At 36.8% G+C, this 21,474-nt stretch overlaps 1 protein-coding gene across 2 annotated transcripts in view; it reads right to left on the bottom strand.

The window, feature by feature from the left end:
- Nucleotides 1-21,474, bottom strand: part of EXOC2 (exocyst complex component 2) — a 126,623-nt gene that overhangs the window by 46,049 nt on the left and 59,100 nt on the right. For both annotated transcript variants that reach the window (XM_005149925.3, XM_031049699.2), the window contains 6 exons: nt 16,581-16,706; nt 13,579-13,703; nt 9,121-9,189; nt 8,708-8,865; nt 5,831-5,952; nt 2,340-2,401 (listed from right to left, as the gene is read on the bottom strand). In XM_005149925.3, coding sequence (XP_005149982.1) covers nt 2,340-2,401; nt 5,831-5,952; nt 8,708-8,865; nt 9,121-9,189; nt 13,579-13,703; nt 16,581-16,706 — 662 coding nt within the window. The remainder of the gene's footprint in view (nt 1-2,339; nt 2,402-5,830; nt 5,953-8,707; nt 8,866-9,120; nt 9,190-13,578; nt 13,704-16,580; nt 16,707-21,474) is intronic.

The following is a 21,474-nucleotide window of genomic DNA, read 5'->3' as shown; positions in this document are numbered from 1 at the left end:
TATAATTTAGTGTGAGGTGTCCCTGTTCATGGCAGGGGGGTTGGAACTAGATGATCTTGAGGTCCTTTCCAATCCTAACTATTCTATAATTCTATGATTCTATGACACTCTCCTCCTTCCTCTCCTAGATCTAAGTTGGGATAGAATTTCACCTGTGACATCTGATATTTCCGTATTTTATTCCAGCAAAAAGTTTCTAAGAAAACCAGACTGAAATTGCTTTCACATGGAGGAAAAACACCCACTGGATTTGGGGCACTTTTTTTACCTTCAGGTTTCCAAACCTGAAATACCAATGTCTTGATGTATGGATCAATTTCACTTTGAAAGTGCAAACAAGTTCACAGCATCAGTCATCAGTCACTCTTCCCTGATAAGCCACACTTTTTCTTTTAGGTGAGGCTACCTGCGGGTATTAGGCAGGAAGCTATCATGCAGTGCAGTGTGTAGCAGATAGGTGTCACTGTTGTAGAAAAGAGGGACATCATCCTATTGGATTTGCATCAAGGAGGTGGACAAACGAGTTTCTAAGCCACTAAAAGCCACTTTTCTAAACCCACTTTTCATCCAGTGGATAGTTTATGGAAATGTCACCAACTTTAGGCTTAGCAGCAACTTTTATTTCTGTAACTACTGGGGTGGGGGTGGACCGTCAAAGTGATACCTGCATGACAACCTGAAAATCATGAAAAAAGCGACCAAGACAATCTGTAATTATTATTTTGGGACCCGCTTAAAAGAAAAAGACTAGCAGCAATCCTCTTGGGTTTTGTTTACACAGAATAAAACATCACACCTCAGGGGAAGATAGCTGTTCAGATATCTTGTTCTTTGGATATTATGAAACCAAAGAAAACTAGTTCTGTGTCTTACTGTATCTTTTACTTGGAATATAAATGCTAAAGGGGTTAGCAACCAGTATTTGCTGCAAACATAAAATAATGTTTCTATATTAAGCCTAGAACATTCCCACAGAGACGGTGTGGCCCTTCTTTGTACTGGTTAACTTTTGCTACAATTTTGCTATAATATTACCACAATGAACTCTGTTCAGTAGATAAATAACCTTGTTATGATAAAACAATCAACTGCTACCATGAAAATTTAGCATGTCTCAACCTTGGCCTCAAAGGTAGCTAGGGAAGTGCTGTACACATGGAATTAGTGTGTGGTTTCTAAATATGAAAGAGACCTAAGTATATTTTAAACAAAGATGGGTCAGGATACAGCAAAATCATAAAGAAACAAAGTGAAAACCAGAAAAGTTAAGGGACTTGCTCAAGTCGGTGGCAACTGAAACCAAGACCAGAAGCTGCATATCTGGTTATAATACTACAATCACCCAATAACACTCCTTTCTACAATGTGTATATTGTGATTACTTAATGCCCTCCTACTGAGCTTCAAACACGTATTTATAGAAGCAAGTAGGAAAAACTAAGAAAGTCTGTGGAGCATTCCCTTAGATAATACACAGAGAGCAACTCTTCCTCCCACATGCCCTTTCTGCTTTCACAGATTGTTTTTAAGTCACACCTACAACATGTTTGCTGTGTTTTAGGCATTACTCATTCCTGTTTATTTCCAGAAAACATCTCACTAATTTATCTGAATCTGGTTTCAAGTCATTTGCTGTTTGTGTGTAGGCAATCTCCTAAATTAGTTGTTTTTCAGTTCAATTTCTCATAACATGTAAGTGACCTATTTATTTACCTACCGACCAATTCCATGGTAGTGTGCTTACTAAATTTTGAAGCATTTTGATGTGAGCTGAACTTGTTGTGACCTCAAAAATAGTTTTTTACTTCAGTAAACCATCCCTAAAATAAGATGCTTTAACAATGAAAGCCATTATTGTATATCTCGGCAAAATCACGCTGGACGTCATTGGTAATTATACTGATATATTTAACCCTACATAAGGCAGAAAGTCATGCTACAAATCTTGATGTCTAATTATTTATTTTTGTTTCTCAATATATGGCACAAATCTACAAAGCTTTTATTTGTGCTTTGAAGGTGGAAAACAGGAAAAAATATTGCTGTCTAGTAAGTAGCATAAAGTTACTTCAGGCAAAATAGTTTAAGAAGTAGAAATAAAAAGTTTTGAAAAGTTTGGGAAAAAATATTTGGCGATGGGATCTGTTAAGAGTGCTGTAAATAAGTAATCAAACAAGCCATTTTGTATTTTTTATCTTCCTATACTTTCATATTAAAAAAAAAATCACTATAGATACCAGTATATACACATATAGACAAAACAAAAAATACTTCAGATTTTGGAGACTACAGAAACCAGTTTCAAAGAAAGTGTCTACAACAGACACAAGAATACCTACCAATGATGTCAAACCCTCGTTGTCAACAACCCAGTCTTCCTTTTCAGCTAACCTCTTTATATCTGCAAGACAGAGCAAAAGGGTGAAAGGAGTGGGGAGAGGGAGATGGTATTTATTTTCATCATTAAAAACTCCTTGAACTTGAAAAGATAAACCACAGACGTTGGGACTGCAATGACTAGGCATACAAGCAAAAAGCACTAAAAGCTTCAAAGCATTCAGCATTCTCAAACGACTAAGAATGGAACTCCTACATGGTACGCTGCTGACACCACAGCGAAGCGTATCTATGACACGGGGCGAGAGCGGCATGAAGTACATCTTTTACTGGAAAGCTGAAAATTAAAGCAATATTGTGAAGGCTTTGGGCTTTTGTTTTTATTTTTGAAAATTTTTAATCACAACAAAATACTGCATTTAACAACCCAAGTCTCTAGCCTATTATGTTCCAGCTCTTAATTAAAAATGAAAGAACAACTGGTTAGCATTTTAGCAAAGACAGAACAGGCAACAACTAGTTCATATGTAATTATTATAAAAGAGGCACAGGGTACCCACTAAGGATCAAGGTACCCACAGTGCTAGACTTTCTTCAAAAATGCATGAAGGCATATGCAAAAAGCTCACTTTTCATTACCCAGAAGGTGCCAACTTCCATAGGCTTACTGAAACTAACAGAAGCTAAGTCAGGACATGAATCTAAAACTCCTGTATTGTAAACAGAATTCCTCTACAGACACATGCATTCTGCATCATTGCTTTCTGGGGGGCTTACTCAACTTGTAAACAGAACAAAACAACAAACTACTATATGCAGTTTGTGGGGGCTTTCACATTCTGTTTTTCATTCTTCAAGTTGCTCATCAGAACTGTCTGTAACTCCCTTTAAATAAGAAAAAAAATTTGATGAATTACTATCTCTCCCCAGAATCCAAGAAAAAAGGATAACTAATGCATGCTGAAGGATATTTTCATTATCTTGGCGCTTTAATTAGCTAAATTAAGAAGCTTAGTTATGGTGTCATAGCCTGCAATTCTACATCTCATGGAAGTATAGACTTTGTGAAGATAAAAAGTATTAAGGAATTGTGCAGAATGACAACTATGTTCATTTCCTTATTTAGTAAACCTCTTACTTCAAGCAATATGCTTGTGAGGCTTTAGATTGCACTGGTCAGCCTTTACATATTTCAGTGGCTGCTCACTTTTGCATTCAGTTCTGAGCTGATACAAATACAAAAGAAATAATTTTCTTTCTCATATTTTATTGCTCATCAAATTCCAGTCAAAAATATTAATGTAAAACTCATCTAGTCTGGCACTTGCGTAATTTGCCTTTTGTGACCTTTATGACCACTGATCACATATGAGAGGGAAAGAACACAGGCTGCTTCTCAGGGCTACTGTGAGTATATACATTTACCATAAAACAAGAAGAAAACCCTGTGCGTGGGCAGATTTGTCCTATTTAAATAGCTAGAGTGCCCTATTAAAAAATTTAACTGATCAGTATGCCTTTACCAACTTACAACATGCAAAAATAGACGAGACCAAACTTTGATCACCAGTCTATGCAGCTCATATTTCAGAGAGATTACGGAAGTGAGATTCAAGTCCGAGAAGAACATTTTTGACTTATATATTACAGATATAATTACATCTGAGATGCTTTTATATATCTCAGTGAGAATATATATTACCTGTTCTTTCACTGGTTCCCTAAAACTAACAGTTTATCCAAGGGCCAAATTAACCTGGTTCTGCCCATAAAAACTATCCAAAGACACTCAACATATGCAACTGTGTTTTAGGTGGTACAGCACAAAAGAATACGGAATACAAGTCACCATTCAGGCAGGAGTATTTTCTCTTCTCCTATTTGATACTAAAGCCAATAAATAGAATTTCTTCACAGACAGGGAATGGAAGTAGCAGTCAAGAAAGGCTATTGTTATTGGCTAGATGAAAGACACCCAACATAACACACCAGCATCTTAAGGGATCTGATCTCTTTTGATTCAAGACAGAAAAGTATGAATAAAGATATTCAGAACAAATAGAGAATAATTCACACACAGACTGGTAAATTTGCTTTAATAAAAAAGGTACAGACTACCACAAGAGTTTTCCTCCACATAATATATGTGGCTGGCAATCAGGATGTAAGAAGAGGGAACTCTGTATCTGAACAAAGAACTGGGCTCCTGTTGTGATGCAAGAAGAAGGCAAAGCTAGTATGACAGTAGAGAGCTTCCTCGTTAATCATGTGTTGGAGCTCTCTCGACTGCACTGGAAAAGCTAGGTGGATAGCTTACAGATTTAATAAGCCAAGGGTTGTCAGCAAAATGGTTTGGAGCTAGACACTTCCTTCCTCTGCAACAGTCAAGACATCCAAGAAATCACTCAGTTCTTAGAGGACAGCCAGTCCAACAGGACCATTCCCTTGTAATTAGAAAACCTCAAACTTTTTAACCTAGCATTAAAAAAAATAAAAAAAAGAGTTGATCTCAATTGTGCTAAGTGAAGAAAAGCAGAAGAGACTTCCTTGTATTATACATATCAATACTGTATCAATTAAACTACAGAGGCCTTATGATTTGTGTTCACCAGAAGTTAAAAAAATTGTTTAATATAGACACCAGCATTTAGCACACTTAAGGCTTCAGTAAAACACTTAGCTTCATGTCAGCCTACAAAATAATGATGAATCATAAGTTAAAAATTGAAAACTAATTAAACTGCAAGACCAAAAACACCCTGTGTTTTTTTGGGGTTTTTTTGTTGTTTTTTTTTTTCCATTAAATTAATTGAGTGTAATCAGTCTTTTGGAAAAAACACCAAGTGAATAGTAAAGCAATCTGTCTTCATTTTAACTGAGGCACTTAGTTCTGGAAGATTTACTTCATTCACATTTAAGTTTCGGAGTTGAATAACAGACGGTAAGATGAATAGCCTCTAATGCACACAGAGTCACATTAGATTTAGAGAATGTGTCTGGATTGCAAGACCAGTAACATTTATGGCAAAAGCTGTGTACACAACAGGAATCCTGGAGATCATGTTAGTAAAAGGCTCTGGACACAACTGAAATACTTCATAAAGAGCTGAGGATTTTTGTTTTCCTTGGTGGTGGGACATTGCTCATTTAATTCTCCATTTTATAGAAGAACTCAAAAAGAAAATAGATTATATTTCCAATACAGAAAAGCTGCATCATGAGATAAATCACTTGCATTGTAGAACTGTCTCAAGGCAAAGAAAACTGATCTAAACTACTGTATTCATTACACTAAGAAAAGACTCATAACACACATTTCTGTCAGAAAAGTGAAATACTTCAGTAACTTGTGAGATACTACAGAACTCAGAGGAGTCAACTGCCAGTACATTATCTGTAGCAAACATGGTTATCCCCCAGAACTTGATTTGGCCTAATCAGAGACAAAAAAATAAATACAATAGTAAGTGATACACCTGCAGCCTTCTATTACCTTCAGCTGTGTGTTGTAAGGTCACAATAACGCAACGTACACGAAGGTCCAAAATAAGATCCTGGATGATCTGAAGCATATCATTGGGTATCTCAAGTGCAGTTAGAGACTCGTAACTAAGCCTGGAAAGCAAACAAAGTTATACCAAAGTGTAAATCTGCAAGGTTTTTCAAGCTGATATGTGGGCTTTTTATTTGGGGGGTAGTTTATTTAGACATTTTCTGTGTATATGAATATATGTCCCGGGTTCAGCAAACCCTAAGTCCACAACAGGGTTTCTCAGATATTGTTTACCTGCATTACAACAGAAACAGCCATCAAGATGTCATAAATGATGGTGTGGCTATGCATCAGATTGCCAACAGTACACACATTTTAGGAGCCAAAATACTGCTACTACATTACCAGCAGAGAAAATCATTTGCTGTTTTGCTCCCAACTCCAACCAGGCACAAATCACCAGCTACTATAGCTAAGGATGGAAACATTAATTTCCATTTTTTGCTTTAGAAATATCAAGTACACAGCATTTCAGCTTTTAACTATAAGTGATTGCTGCAGTTGCGCTGAGACTTTAATTAGGGGCACAAAAGGAGGTTCTCTGCTTGTATCCAACTCTGGGAAATTTAAGCAATGACACTTCAAGCGCTATCATTGCTGTTTGCCCTACTGCTACCATTTGAGCGAAACACAGGTACTAGAAAATGTCAAAGAATAGGAGTAAGAAGGCGCAAGCAAGTTTGAGCAGTAAGAGGAACATTCCTAATCATCCATCTATAGGCTCCAGTTCCTTACCCCTTGGGTGTAAACCTGCCACTAACCAGACAGCTCTCTGCCCAGCGTAACTACTGAATTAGTAGATACATAAATCTGCACTATGTCAGCTATGTAAATACCCATCTGTGAGAAGTTTGAGTGACTTTAGGCTGCACGGGAGTCTGTACATAGAATTGATTCAATTTCTAAGGGAGCATGTAGCTGTCACATCCCTAAGATAATCTTTTTCCTAACAAAACTCACCCTGACAAATACATAACTTTCTACACTTACAATAAGGCAAAAGTCTTGCCAGTAACAGCTTCACTTTATCCCATATGTCTAATTTATCCTGTGGAACGTATTCATACTGGGCAATGACAGAACAGGGTACAAGAGAAAGACTGTGAAACCATCCTACTTTAAGCTGCACAATACATACAAACAAGCAGAAAAATTAAGATCACACATATGTAACTACAGCTCCTTGTTGTCTAGTTTTGTAAGTTTTAGCATTCTTAAATACAAGCAGAAAACAGTAAATAATTTGTGAGATGACTGAAAAGAATAAAATTCTATCCTATGCTTCATAATGACTTCATGCTAATGAAAAGACTTAAGCTATTGCATAACTTTGCAACAAATGACACTTCATGAGAAGAGTTCACCTTTATTGCTGGTGTGAGTCACAGGACTTTATTAGATTGTCAGTGTGGGGCCTTGAAAACAAAAATATATGCAGCACTTGCAAAAACCTCTGACCTGTTCAGTGCTGGTTGATACCCCGCCATGGGTTGCTGAGTTCCTCTTCTCCAAACTGCCCCTTTCCTTCTCTAATGTCAACCACTTTAAAGTCTAGCTCACTTTATTAAAGTGCCAGCACAAGCATCAGTAAGCACATGAGGTGGGGAAAAGTGGGAGGGAGAGAGAATTTCCACAGCTCTCTGTCCAATTTTTCATTACCAGGGTAGTGACCAGAAAGTAAAAAACAGCCTTCATTTATTCTATAACCTCAGCCTGGATTATACATTGGATAGCAGAACTGAAGCACAACCAACCTTTACAAAACTTGCTGGTTAAATTTCCAAGCCAACATCACATATGCACAAGTGTAAAATTCCAGAATTTTAGTGAAGTATGAACAAGATTGGACAACTTCTCATAAAAGAGCAACAGTGGTGCCAAAGCATGTTCCTTTGGTCATTTACACCTTTTCATCAAATGCCAAGTTAATTCTTTCTTAAATTGAAAGTTTTCCACAAAATTCAGCCAGAATAAGGAATTTCACATGGATTTCCCCCTCATCCCCCAATTGATTAAAATACAGGTGATGTAACTGGCAACAGACTTAGGGGAAGTGCTAAGCAGACTTGACAACAGGCATGTATCACTGCTAGCTCCATCTGCAATAAGAGTACCTATACATGATTATACCGCTTTCTTTTCTTCGTGCTTTGTTTGTTACCTACTTTGAAACTGCAGATAAAATCACAAACTATTATTTCCAGGTATTAGTCAAGATTCCAAAAGATAATGATAACCTCACATACTCCATAAGCAAATGGAAGCAAATTCTATATATTAAAGAGACATTTTATAATTAATGATATGCACATTATTAAGTTTGTAAACAAACACAATTACAAGCAGAATGACGTTATAAGCAGGAAGGAGTATCACCTTCCCAAAATACAGATGTAAAAGTAAATTGGGATTTAAGAATGATAATACAGTGAGAAGCATGCTATTTTCGCCCATTTTGGCAGAGAGGGGAAAATGTGTAGCAAACGAAGCAGGTAATTGCTTTCTACCTTGGAGAAACAAATCCCATTTCCTTCATGGAGTGTGATTCATTCATTTGCACCACACAAATATTTCATTCAAACTTATTCATAAGGTGCTATGGAAAAATAATTAATATATCAATATGTAATAAGGCTACATCTTGAGACATTATTAATTACACTTGCACACAGAATCCTAAATCTGCCATAAGTAATTTTTTTGTAATCCTGTTTTCAAAAATGTTAACATTACTCAGATTAACACAATAAACAATTTGTGTTAAAGCACACATATTCTGGGAATAGCATCATTTTGTAGGTCCACACATCTATTTACCTTACTGTCTGGATAACATGTGTCAGCCACTGGCCAGAAAGCTCAGATTTCATCTCCCAGCCACCATACTGTCTTGATTCTCCTTCTCTGAGGCTGAATGGAAGCAAAGCTCCACGGATAAGTTTTACCAGAGAGTGCATCACTTCCTGAATCATTTTCTGCATCAGAAGAAAGAAAAATCCAGCAAAAAATCTTTGTCAAGGTACTTAAGCAGTCACGTACTTACTATACACAATAGTTCGGAATGTACGATTTACAGGTGACTCCACACTCTAGAGAGTGGATGAGAAGAAGGTGTAAGGACACACAGATGATTTAAGAAATCTGATTTTCAAGGTGGTGACACTAAAGTATCTTTCTATGAAGGACAGCTAAAAGAAAGCAAGGTTTCCCCCTCCCTCCTCATAACTTACCTTGAAATCATTTTGTCTTTGCCTTGCATTTTTCTTTGATCTTTCCATTTGGCCAGATTTTTCAGCAGTCTTGTGAAAATAAGAAAATTGAAGAGTGTAAGTATCTCATAACCACTGTTAAAATAATTCTGAAAAAGGGGGTATCAAACTGAAGAAGTGAAAACTGATGAGTTTACGATGCTATTATAAAAAATAACTCATGGCATCTCAACAAGCAAAGACAACATATATCTTAAATTCTACCTACTGTAAGTCAGTGTGTTAACATTTAATTCTGAGGAACAATGTGTATTTAAAACAAAGAGACAAGCATATGAGTTGCTCAAGAAATATGAATGAGCTTCATGAGGTCAAAAGTTTCTCACTGCAATACTGATAACAGACAAAACGTACATAGCTCAAATCTGCATCATTTTTATAAGAAGAAACTATTTTCTGATCAGCTTGGAAGCTGCCTAGAGAAGGACACTGATGTGAAATGGGAAACACTTCTTGAAATGAGGACAATTCAAAATCGTAACATATGAGGATGAGGGTTAAGGGGTTTTTGTTTGTTTTTAGGAACAGCATATTGTTGACAATGTTCTTTAAATAACTAACTGTAAAAGAGACTCTGCAAAATAATCAGCATCTTCGTGGACTGTTCACTTCCTTGAAAACAGAGGAACATGAGTACGTTTTGCACGAGACAGTTACAGTTGAAGAAAAACATGGTTTGACTAACAGTCTTCCTGTTTGTAGTTCTAGCCTTCTGCGGAGTCTACTGAGAAAGCTAAATTAAACTGAAAAGATATTTCAGATGCTGGGTTAAGTCCAGACACAGAATTTTACAGTTAGAAAATCTTCTATTTTATGTTTGTACAGCAACATCTACTGGACAAGAAGTGCAATAACATGACAAGAGTGTTCTCAAAGACAGCTCAGTTTACTTGTAAATGGTTAACTTTTCAAAAACACTGTCTTTTTCAAATTCCGTATTTAGCCAAAGCATTACAGACTTTCAAGCTAAAAAATAATTTGAAGTGAGAAAAAAAATCAGGAAAATGAAACTGCTTAACAATTTTGAAAAATAAATAGCTATGAAACTCATACACTTCAAGCTCTGAATTATAAAATTTGAGACAAGGAAAACACTGGAGTCATTGCTGCATAGAATGCTCACTTCTTTCTTCTACTGCCTTAAAAAGAAATTACACTTTTTTTCTTTAAATCTCACCCAGCAACTTACAATTGACACTGTTTTACAGGTGGATTAAAGAACAAAAACTTCACAGATCTTTGATTTTTTTTTATTTTTTTTTTCTCAGTGGTTTTGCTGAAGACCAATCTTAAACCTTTCCTGCACAGACAGACCAAAACTATACTGTGGTAAGACCAACGGTTACTACTCACATATGTGACTTCACCTAGGGTGATTCAAAGAACTCAACTTTTTAAACTGTTGAAAATACCATGTAAATCTTTAACTGATAGTATCTTAAGATATATTGCTAACCTTTCAGAACTCAAAAAACCACATCCCAAACCCCCCCAAACCTAAAAACTGAAAAAAATACAGCCTTAAATTCACACGAAGTAAAATTCTTTCCACATTTTTAAAATGTCTTAATGCCTTGAAGTCTTCAATAAGCTAACTGAAATGACACTCTATACCACTTTAACAGGACTAGTCCTAAAAAACTGCAGCAATCACCTTGCTACCTGATTGACAATAAACAGCAAGCAATATGGGAGAAGAAATTTCTTCATGGACAGTTACAGTCTGCAACATACAAACCCTGAGTCTTGAGTGCAATACACCGATATTCTAAGGTGTTCTTTTAGTTAATGCTGTCCCACTCCTCCACTTGACCTGGGTTGACTGTGACATGCAGAACACACAAAAGGAACTGGGGGCACCATTCCTTCTCTCTCCCCAGGAACTTTGGGGACTTCTGTAAGGGCTAAAGAACTCAAAAGAATGGGGATTAATTTTTTACAAGCTCAGAATCTGGCCCAAAAGAAAAGGAGCAGATGTACCTTCAAGACTAACAGGAAAACTATCTCCTCTTTTTTTTTTTTTCCAAATACACAGAAACAATGTTTTGTTCAGACATGACAAGATGATTGCATTTTCCACTTGCAGTCATTTTCATGAGCAAAACTTCTCAACCTTGTTTACAGTTCAAGTCTCAGTTTCTCTAGAAATTGCTTTCCTTTTCATTGTACTCAGGGAAAAAGAAAAATCACAGTAACTTAACAGGTGAATTTGCAAAATCTACTTTCCAGATACAAAGGCTGTAATCTCCCTTATGAAATCAATTATTTTTGTGAAAGTCAACACTACTAAGGTTTATTCTTGATTCTGCTTCCTTCACTGAATGTTGTAAGTGCCCTATCTCTCTCTTGATTTTACCACGTAAGATAAGGATCACAAATAGAATCCATTTCACTGAAGCTATAATGCTCTGCATTGTGTTTGACATATAAAGGACTACATCATCTATTAAAATGATCCCATTATATTCAGATTTAAATACAGTGGCAATAAACAGAATATCTGCTTGAGAAATTCATTCTTTAGTTAGAGAAAAGGAAAATGACAAAATAAGCTCCCAAATTTCCTTTTGCCAGGGTATTTGTTTTCTTTTCTACTAAAGCTGCAAAGAATTGTAGAGAATGGTTGCAGTTCTGCTTTAGGGATAATTTTTGTAGTGGAACACTATGGCTGTGATTCCTTCAGGATTCAGAAGAGCAGGGCAGCGCAAAAATGGCAGGACAAAATCAATCTCAAGAAATGAGACAATACAGCAGCACTTAAATTGAGGAGTTTTAGATACACAAACTTTTAGGTTGGATATAGAAGCTGATCTGAATAATATGCATGTCCAAAAGCTTGACTGTTTTCCACATGCACTGTAATGTTCCATCTCTACCTCTCTGTATAGATCAGGTCTTTAGAGCTTTTTAGGACCTAGAATAAGTCTGAACTGCACTCAGCAGAACTTCCACAGTGATAACTGTGAAGATGGGCTGTGAACTAGTGCCTTAACATCTGTTGATGGAACAGAGAGCTTTCTCAACACTTCATTCATGTGTCTTTGTCAGACTAGCTCCTTTTGAATGTGCCATCACTACAGTTCTGAAGAACAAACAACACGGCTTGAGAACTAGAAGTGCATTCTGTAAAATGTAATGTAATTCTGTGACACAAACCCCAAAGCTATTGCATTTATCTGATAATAATTATCACAGTAAGCTATACTCTACTGTCCCGGTAAGACAACTACGCATATCAAATTAATTATGAAATGTAACCTTTCAAAATCTGTTAATAGCATACATATATGTCATGGTTTGAGCATGTTTTGAGGGTGTTTTTGTTCAAGGTTTTTTCCAGCCAGGGGGAGTCTGGGAGGAAGGAGAGACAGGACACCTGACCCAGGCTAGCCAATGAGGTATTCCATACCATAGCACGTGATGCCCAGGATGCATACTGGGAAGGAGAAAGCTGGAGGGGTAGGGCTCTGGAGAAAAATGGAGGAGGGAGCACATGGTGCTCAGCCAGGCAGGGTGGAGTGAGTTATGGGTCGGTGGCTGGTGGGGTGTTGTATTCTCTTCACTTGCTGTTTGCTGTATCATTATTATTTGTAGTAGTAAATGGCAGTAGGGGTTTTGTGTTATGCCTTAGCAGTTAAACCGTTCTTATCTCAATCCGTGGGGGCTACATTCTTTGGATTCTCCTTCCTAACTCTCCGGGAGTAGGGGGACTTGGTTTAAACTACGACAATATAAAAGTAACATGTCATGATTCACTACTTTTATTTATCCTGCTTCTTGGATTACCAAGATTATATTCACATAATTTGTAAAAAACAAGATCATCTGAGCAAGAAGGACTAGAAGCACAGCTGATTGCAGCTGCCCACACTTCCAGACTAGACTCCCTATAGTATGCGTGTGTGTAGTACTCTGGGCCTTGGTCATTTTGCAGCTTTGGTCTTGAACCTATCCTCACTTTCAAATACTTAAAGCTCAAGAAATGAGTACTCTCATTTCAAAGAAATAAAACTCTTTTTTTTCTATATGACTGTCTTTTACACATCTCCCCCATGCAATTTGCTATTTCTTCAGATCATCAATGAAAGGCAGCTGGCCAGCTATGACTTAAGAGGTGAAACTACAGATACTGCCTCCAGCATCTGGAACACACACGAACACCACAAGCAGAATTCGAAGTAATTCCACTGTACGCTTTTATTCTTTTAAAACTACAAAGAAAATTCTGACTTCTATAGGTTAGTGTTGCAAGACACCTTACTAGTCAAAGCAGTATCTCTCAAATGTGTAAGAGTCTACTTATTATATAAACCTCTCTGATTAAAGCATGTCCTCACTTCTTCCAGTGAAATATCATAGTTCAAACAATCATTAGGAAGTTTTGTTATTTAAAAGTAGTTTATATAGAAGAATCCATACCTCACTGAATAAACTTCCATTCACATAAGAAATCCAGAGCTTCCAGAAGTTGGGCAGCTGACTTACAACAAGTTTTGTCAGCTTTTCAACAAATACAACTTGTTGAGGAGCTTTGTATCGCCAAGCTAAAATGGGAAGAGAGGATGGAAAAGGCAAAATTAAAAATATTTTAACTAATAATAATTAAAAAAAGTACTATTAGCTTGCAGCTCTGTATTACACAAGCAACTATACAGTATGTATATAAACTTCCAGGTAAAAATGAAAAAAAATTAAAGCCTGGTCCATATATGTGTACACAAATGGTACACATACAAGCTCTTTCTTCTCATCTCATATGCTTACAAACTGCTAGCACTATGGTAGTACATAAAGAACGGGCCCCTTCGTAAGGGGTATCCAATGCAATGCACCTAGTAATTCATTCAGCATGTCTTTAGGCTATTCTAAAAGGTAAGGTCACATGAAAGCAACCAAGAAATTAGAAGTTTCAGATGATGAGATGATGATGCTGCAGAAACAGGGCTGGTAGGAGGGGCTAGTGCTTAAGGCAAACAGTGGAAACTGGACCATCTGCTTTATTTACAGCCCAAAAAAATTTCCACTGTGGCTTGGGGCAAGGTGCCAACCTCTCATCTTTATTTTCATTTCTTTGGTAAAATCTTTATTCTGAAAAACAGGGGAGATTCCAACATTGCTGAATGAACAAATCACTGACTGTATAATGAAATTCCTGGATGCAGAACACACTCCTAACATGTAACACTACAGCACTCATGTTTTCACTTCATGAACCTGTTCATACTTCTACTATTAAAACATATCAGGAAAGTAACTTTCATTCTAGCAGCAAATATATTTTCTCAGTTTCTTATCACATACAGCAAAGAGAGGTGGTATGGGACATAAATAGAAAGCTGAACAGGGGCAGAAAAAAATTATTAATTAACACAGAAAATAAAGGTCACTTTTTCCATAACCATCTGCCACCTCCTTTAAAGCTTTAGAATGCTTGGAGAAGGAATTTCTTTTTTATTTTTTTGAGAACATCTCTTGTTTCACCCCCCCCCCCCCCAAAAAAAAAGAAAAAAACCACCCCGAAACCAAATCAAAATACCAAAAACAAAATCCCACCAAAAAACCCAAACAAAACAAAACAAAAAAAAAAAACCCACCAAAAAAAAACCCACAAAAATCCCCCAAACAACTAAAACCCCATAAAACAAAGAGGTTCACATTTGTTGGTTTGTTTTTTCTTTTTTTGTGTGTATGTATAAAGTCTGGTCTTTTATAAATGATAAAGTTAAAAACATATTATCCAAATAACTACAGAAATACAGAAAAATGTTCGTTAAAATAGCACTTTGTCTTTACTAGAGAATAGTGACTACAGAACCAGTTAGGCAAAAAATAGCTGCACCTTCAGTAACTAGGCTTCATCAGAACCTCACTATTTTATTGCGTGGTAGCCAGTCTTGAATCTGCTTGAAGTACAGCATGCCTTCAGCAGCATCTATTTGTCAAGGTGTGTATCAAATACTGGTCCATTTCTTCAGTGGATGAATTTGTGCTACCCAAAATGATGTTCTCTTCATGGCCAAAAAGTTTAGGGACTCTGAGTTAGTATTTGAAAAAAAAAAAAAATCAAAAAAATCATAATGGAAGCCCAAAATTTGGAGAGAGACTCTAACATAACTGAAGCATAACTCTGCTGATAGTGATGCATCTGTTCAGAAGGCATCAGAGCTTCAAAGCTTGACTAGGAAAGCTCTTAGTGTGGATACAGATAGGATATTTGTGCCATCTTGGTTTATGACTGTCAAGAGAACTGGTTATAGACAATAGCAAAAACCTCTGCTTATTAACACAAGCTGTGCTACTAATGTTCCCGATGCCAGGAAGCTGTGCCAACACTGATACCGCAACAGCGACTCTGCAACACCAAACCCCAAGTTCTAACCAAAAGATTTCAGCTCCTTCAAGAAATGGCTTCAGCTTTGCCAAAAGCTCTAGCATCAACCCAATGTTATAACCAGAGGTGTCTGTTCCTAATTGACTCTATATTTCGAATAATCTGTGCAATTTTCATTAATGTAATTACTTGGTATACATGTCTAGTTTGAAGACTTGTGTAATCTACATTTTGAATACATTCAACCTCACACCATGATGCAATTTGCCTGGTATGTGAAGATACAACATGGCAACACAAGAACGAAAAATAATGACAATTGTACATTCTATGTTCTTGAAAGATTACATTCATTCTTCTTTTTGCTCAAAAACCCCACAACAGATATTTATAGGTGTTTTTCAAGGAAGTCCACAGAACTGGGAGGAGAGTAACATCAAAGCAGACCAATGCCAGAAAGCTCTTCAGAAACACGTGCTTTCTGCAAAAATGTACTTTGGTACGAAATGACCCATCCTGTGAAAAACATGTTTTCTGCCTTTTGTGACTGAAAGACTTCTGAGTTAAAGATGTTTGAACAATGGTGTTGAAAACACTTATGACACATTTGGGCTCAGCTGGTTGCCGACACACTGCTTAAGCTTAGTCATACACTTTGTTTCCCTTTCTGGGTTTAAAGAATTAAAGAGCAAGGATCAGATATCACAGTAATCACAGAAGGAGCAAACGCAAGGAGAGCCATCTCAGCAAATACACGCAAAAGGTATAACAATAGCAAAAGGCAGTAATAATAAATTCTGGTTTTGTAGAGAGAGAGAAAAAAAAAAGAAAAAGAAATTAAAAAAGACTCTTATTACGTTGACTTCATTTTAAGAAGCAGATTTCAGCTATGAGCTGCTCTTTTGCTTGTAAAAACCACAGAGGACCCCTTCAGCAAGCAATCGTAAGGCATGAGAAAAAAGCATTTGATTTGGTAACAAACCAAAACAAACACACAGAGTGTGGGTTTCTGTTTGGATTTTCTGACTGCACCACACACTGGACATAGGGAACTGCAGCATTGCTTTTCCAAATAAAAACAGATGCCTACCATCATCACGGCCAGACTGAAAGCTGCTGCCCCTTTTCAATGAAGCAGTTTGACTGAGATGGCCGATTGGAGATGGACGCACATCACTGTCCAGATCCAGCATGGGGCTGTGGAGCAATGAGCTGCCTAGGAAGAGGGGAAAAATAAAATGATTTTGCACATCAGTTGACATGAAACTGCATTCTGTATGTGGAACTCTAATTTAACTCTGAAATTGATACAAAAGTTACCAAGCAAAACATTCTTAACCTTGTTTGTTTAGGCGGTTTGCTCATCTACATGAATGTTATTCAGTAACACCACTACTGACTCCTGTAAGCAAAGCCAAACCCACAAGTACCATGTGGGAAGTATCAGTCTTTATTCTGTATGTTTCTCTGCTCTTACTTTAATTAGTGCCCTACAATTAATTGCTTGAAAGCCATAGATAAATATGTATTTATGCCATTAGTGACATGGCACACACTTTTTTTCTGTATGTCTAAACAAACTTTTAACAGCAAGCCTTTCTTCTGCCTCCAGCTGAAGCAGTTAAGGGCAGAGTGTTCAACTACTTCTTAGCTATTTGACCTCTACAGAGTTCAGGTAGAAAGAAATCCATCATGAAGCAGATGAACTAACAGCAATGTATACTTACGCGTGTCTGTAAACCACCCTGTACTTACACCTATCAACAAACAAAAATAAGTATTTTTTCCCCTGGGCGCCTGACCATATGTAAGTAAGTATTAGCAAGTCTACAGGCAATGATATAATCTAATGGAGGTGGATACTTGGAGTCTAATGTACATTTTGGAACACAACCATGTAACAATGAGCAGGCAATGATGATTTTCTAACACACTGTAACACTGCCAACATTTCTTTTAAAATCTATGTTGCTGCTTCATGCATTTCAGCTTACAGATACATTTCTGAAAGTAACCATCAAAATTATTTCAGCATTGAGCAATAGAGCTGTAACAGCTAAAGTTAAATGACTTACAAGTTGTAGAATTATAGAACAGCCCAGGTTGGAAGGGACCTTGAGAGATCATGTGGTCCAGCCTTTCAGGGGAAAGGGAGCCTAGATGAGATTATCTAGCACCCTGTCTGGTTGTATTTGGAAAGCCTCCAGGGATGGGTGCTCTACCACATCCCCGGGGAGGTTATTTCAGTGACTCATTGCTCTTACAGTAAGAACTTTCTTTCTTACATTGAGATAAAACCTCTCCTGATAATTCATGCTGAATTTTGTAATGAGAGTCTTAATGGTTGAGTTTATATTCGTGATCTTTTCCATCAATACCTACATTCACTTAAAATAACAGGAAGGCCACACAGTAAGAGCACCAGCTGTAACACTGCAGTACTCAGATTCAAGAGTAACACAAAGTAAAAAGGATTTGAAGGAAATTTATTCTGAATTAATGCTGCTGTCAGACCAACAGGGTAGTAAAGATATACCTAGTCACTTAACTTCAACAGCTGGGGCTTAAACTCAAATATGAAGTATCACAAACTTCCAATAGGTGACAGCATTGTGTTTTAGTTCCTTTTGAAAGAAGTTCTTCCTCCCATAATTCTTTAATGGGTTTAAAAGAGATTCCCCGTGGCCTTTCACTGTGGCATTGTGATTACTGATCCAACTGTACTTCCTCTATTCATCTCATTACTGTTCAAACTGTAAGACAATAGGTAAATAGATCCCATTTGCTACATCATTCACAACAGTGACAGACATACTGCACTCACTCTGTATGAACTAAAAATACAAGATAATAATGAGAAAGTAAAAACCTAAAGCCTGCAGAAGTTTTAAGCAGGTATGTATGCTGGAAGTACAAAAAGTTAATTACAGACATGTACTGTGCAACTACCCGCACAGCAGAGATCTGTGTAAGATCACAGATCATTAGCATTTATAATTTAAACACCTATAATTCCTAAAACATATCTTATATGTTGTAAATTTGATGTAATTACCTTCTGTGAAAACATTCCAGCAACCCTACAGAATGAAGTAAAACCAAAACAAATTGATTCCTTTCCAGATTAAAAAAGCATGCATTGAATACCTTCAGTGATTCAACCCAGAATAAAGAGAAAATTGCATAGAAGACCCTGAGAAATTTTATGTGCCTTGCATAGTTCTTGGGCATCCATAAGAATTTGCCTCAGATTCAACATATCTGCATTTTATCTTGGTGGGGGACGGGGAAGGGGGCGGGGAATGTACACCAAGGCATTGCTGGTTAAAACATATATTTAATATGCTAATATATATATAAATCCACCCAATAAAACTCTTAACAGTCTCCAAAATCAAGCAAACTAAAAAAACCAGGGGTGCAGCAATGTTATTTTCACAAGTACAATTAGGAAAACCAATGAAAAAACATCCCTCTGATGTCTTTGCATAGAATTTAGGTTCTCACCTTTCAAACACCTTGTTAATATGAGGAATTTCTTGTAAACAGATCATCTCTAAAAATGACAGTGCCAATTAAACCTCAGAATTAAGAAAAACAGACACACTTACCAAAACATCTTAATGTGACTTAGTTCAATTAAAACCATTTGTGTGAGGTAGCTGAAAACCTGAAAATTCTGTATTGCTGCTGATACACTAACCCCATGCTGCCCAAATGGTTTATATATCCACCAGTTACAGAAAACATGTAAAGAATACTCTCTTGTTCCACCAGAAAAACCACATCATCAGTTTGCAGCAGTACCAGGAAAAGAAAGTTTAACATGAACTAATTTCTTAATTGGTTGTCTAGCGTTACAAGCAAGTATAACACAGCAGCAGGGAACTACAACAGCACATATACCCTCAGGACTAATAAACATCTGGAGCACATTAGCAAAGCTGATCTTGCTTTCACCCTACCAGAAGATAGCGCTTGAAGACTGCATACTAATGCATAAATCTTGTAAAAAAGTGAGAGTTAACTTACAAACAAGTTTTCTCTCATCCTAACTCATTCCCTCTCTGGAGCCAGCAGCTTAAATTTAGCAGCACAATATAATACAATGAATTTAATATTAGTATGGACTGTAGACAGTAACATTTATAAGCCTACATAAACTACACAAATAATAATTTACTGCCTATTCGTTATTCTGTTTGTATACTATTTCTGCATTCCTAGATCCTGAGTATAGGGCAGCAACAACATAAAGTTCAAGAAATTAACTTTTTACTGTGCTAACATGTTTTAAGAAATAAACAGCATGAATAATACATTCCTGGCATATCTTCCTTAAAAAAAACAAAACAAAACTGCATCTTTGAAATCACAGCCATTTTTTTTTATTTTGTTTTTTGGTTGTTTTGTTTTTTTTCCAAAATATACCATCTACATGGAGCACATCTACCAGTGACTCCAGTGCCAAGTGTATATTTAACCAAGGAAACACAGGAAAAATAAATGTACTACATTCTCTTCTTCTACCAAAGAGTCATGACAAGCCAGAAGTATAACTAAAGTTTTATTACATTTACAACTGAAAAATCATGAAAAGAACAAGTAAGTTCAAAAGATCTTAACACTGCTTTTTATTAAAAAAGATTTTACTGGGTTTCAACTTCTTGTGCAGATATTTTAAAGGTAAGAAGGATGAAATTAAAACACTCAGATGCCATGTGAAATATAAATAGTTCAACAGTTTTGCTAAGACCTCTTACCTTCTTGTGCATTAAGATCTCACCAAAACAAAGATCTAAAAGAAAGCACAATGCTTTTTGAGGTAATTAAATTTGTGTTTTTGTGTTCTGTACATCAAATCACTTGTGCTGACTCCAAACTGCAGCTTCACTCCAAGTTTATCAGTACCGCAGTTCCTACAAGGTACTTATGTGCCTACAGTACCTATGGTTTATGCCCATACCTTGACCCCACTTTTTTGAATGCTACCTGCATGCTCTTGGCTTGCAGCATGTTACAGCCTCCATTAAAAAGACAACTAACATGAAATTTACCTACAGTAGATTTTTCTGTGATCTGCAAACCTGTCAATGATTTAAAAATCTTTAAATGCAGCTATACTTCCAAATTTCAAAACTATTACCAAATTGAAGAGTAAAAATTGCTCTACAAAATCAATCCCTTCACAACTCTGCTTCTTTTGTTTTGTTTTCCACTCTCAGCCTGAGAGGCCAAGGTTTCTCAAGAGTGTCACGCAATCTCCCTTCTGTAACCCAGCTTCAGCCATTCTGCAATTCTGCCAGCCACTGCACCACTTACACGGCATTCGGCTAAGGCTTTTTATAAAAGCTGCTGGTTGATCAGGGGATAATATAAGGCCAGTACTTTTTGCAGCAACAAAGAGAATTGTTAAGAAGTGACCAACCTCAGGCTAAATGGTTTCTCAGTGTGATTTTCTATGCTAAGTCAAACACCAGTTATTACACAGCCTTGCAGCATACATACACATACACAGCATGTATATGAGCAAGATTAAAAAAAAGAGACCCTACAGATGTGCAACCAGGTGAATACAGTTACTGTATTCTTTCATCCATTATGTATCTTACAGTGAATTTTCTCACAGGCTACAATAGTAAGGGAAGGCTGATCTATAGCCTCTGGACTCTCTGAAGGGCGTCAGACTTCCTTACCAGCCTTAAACACCTTTGAACATTTTTTCCTGTGCACAGCGGGCCCTTGTCCTGTGCTACAGCCTGACCACCCACTGTTGCTTGTTGACCAAACACACAGTGCCTGGAGCCCGCACCGACACAACCAGTGTAAGATTCCTTTCAAGGACACCGCATTGAGAATTTCAGTTTGTCTAGGCAAGAAATTAGGCCAGGAGGAGAAATTACCACAAAATTAACCTGCTCAACAGATTAATAACTCATTTTACTCTTTTTCTTCAATACTTTTTCTTTCTTTTCCTTACATTT

This window comes from Melopsittacus undulatus, chromosome 1 (assembly GCF_012275295.1).
Source record: "Melopsittacus undulatus isolate bMelUnd1 chromosome 1, bMelUnd1.mat.Z, whole genome shotgun sequence".
Lineage (NCBI taxonomy): Eukaryota > Metazoa > Chordata > Aves > Psittaciformes > Psittaculidae > Melopsittacus > Melopsittacus undulatus.
Note: the sequence above shows the minus strand (reverse complement) of the source record. Positions and strands in the feature narration are given on the sequence as shown.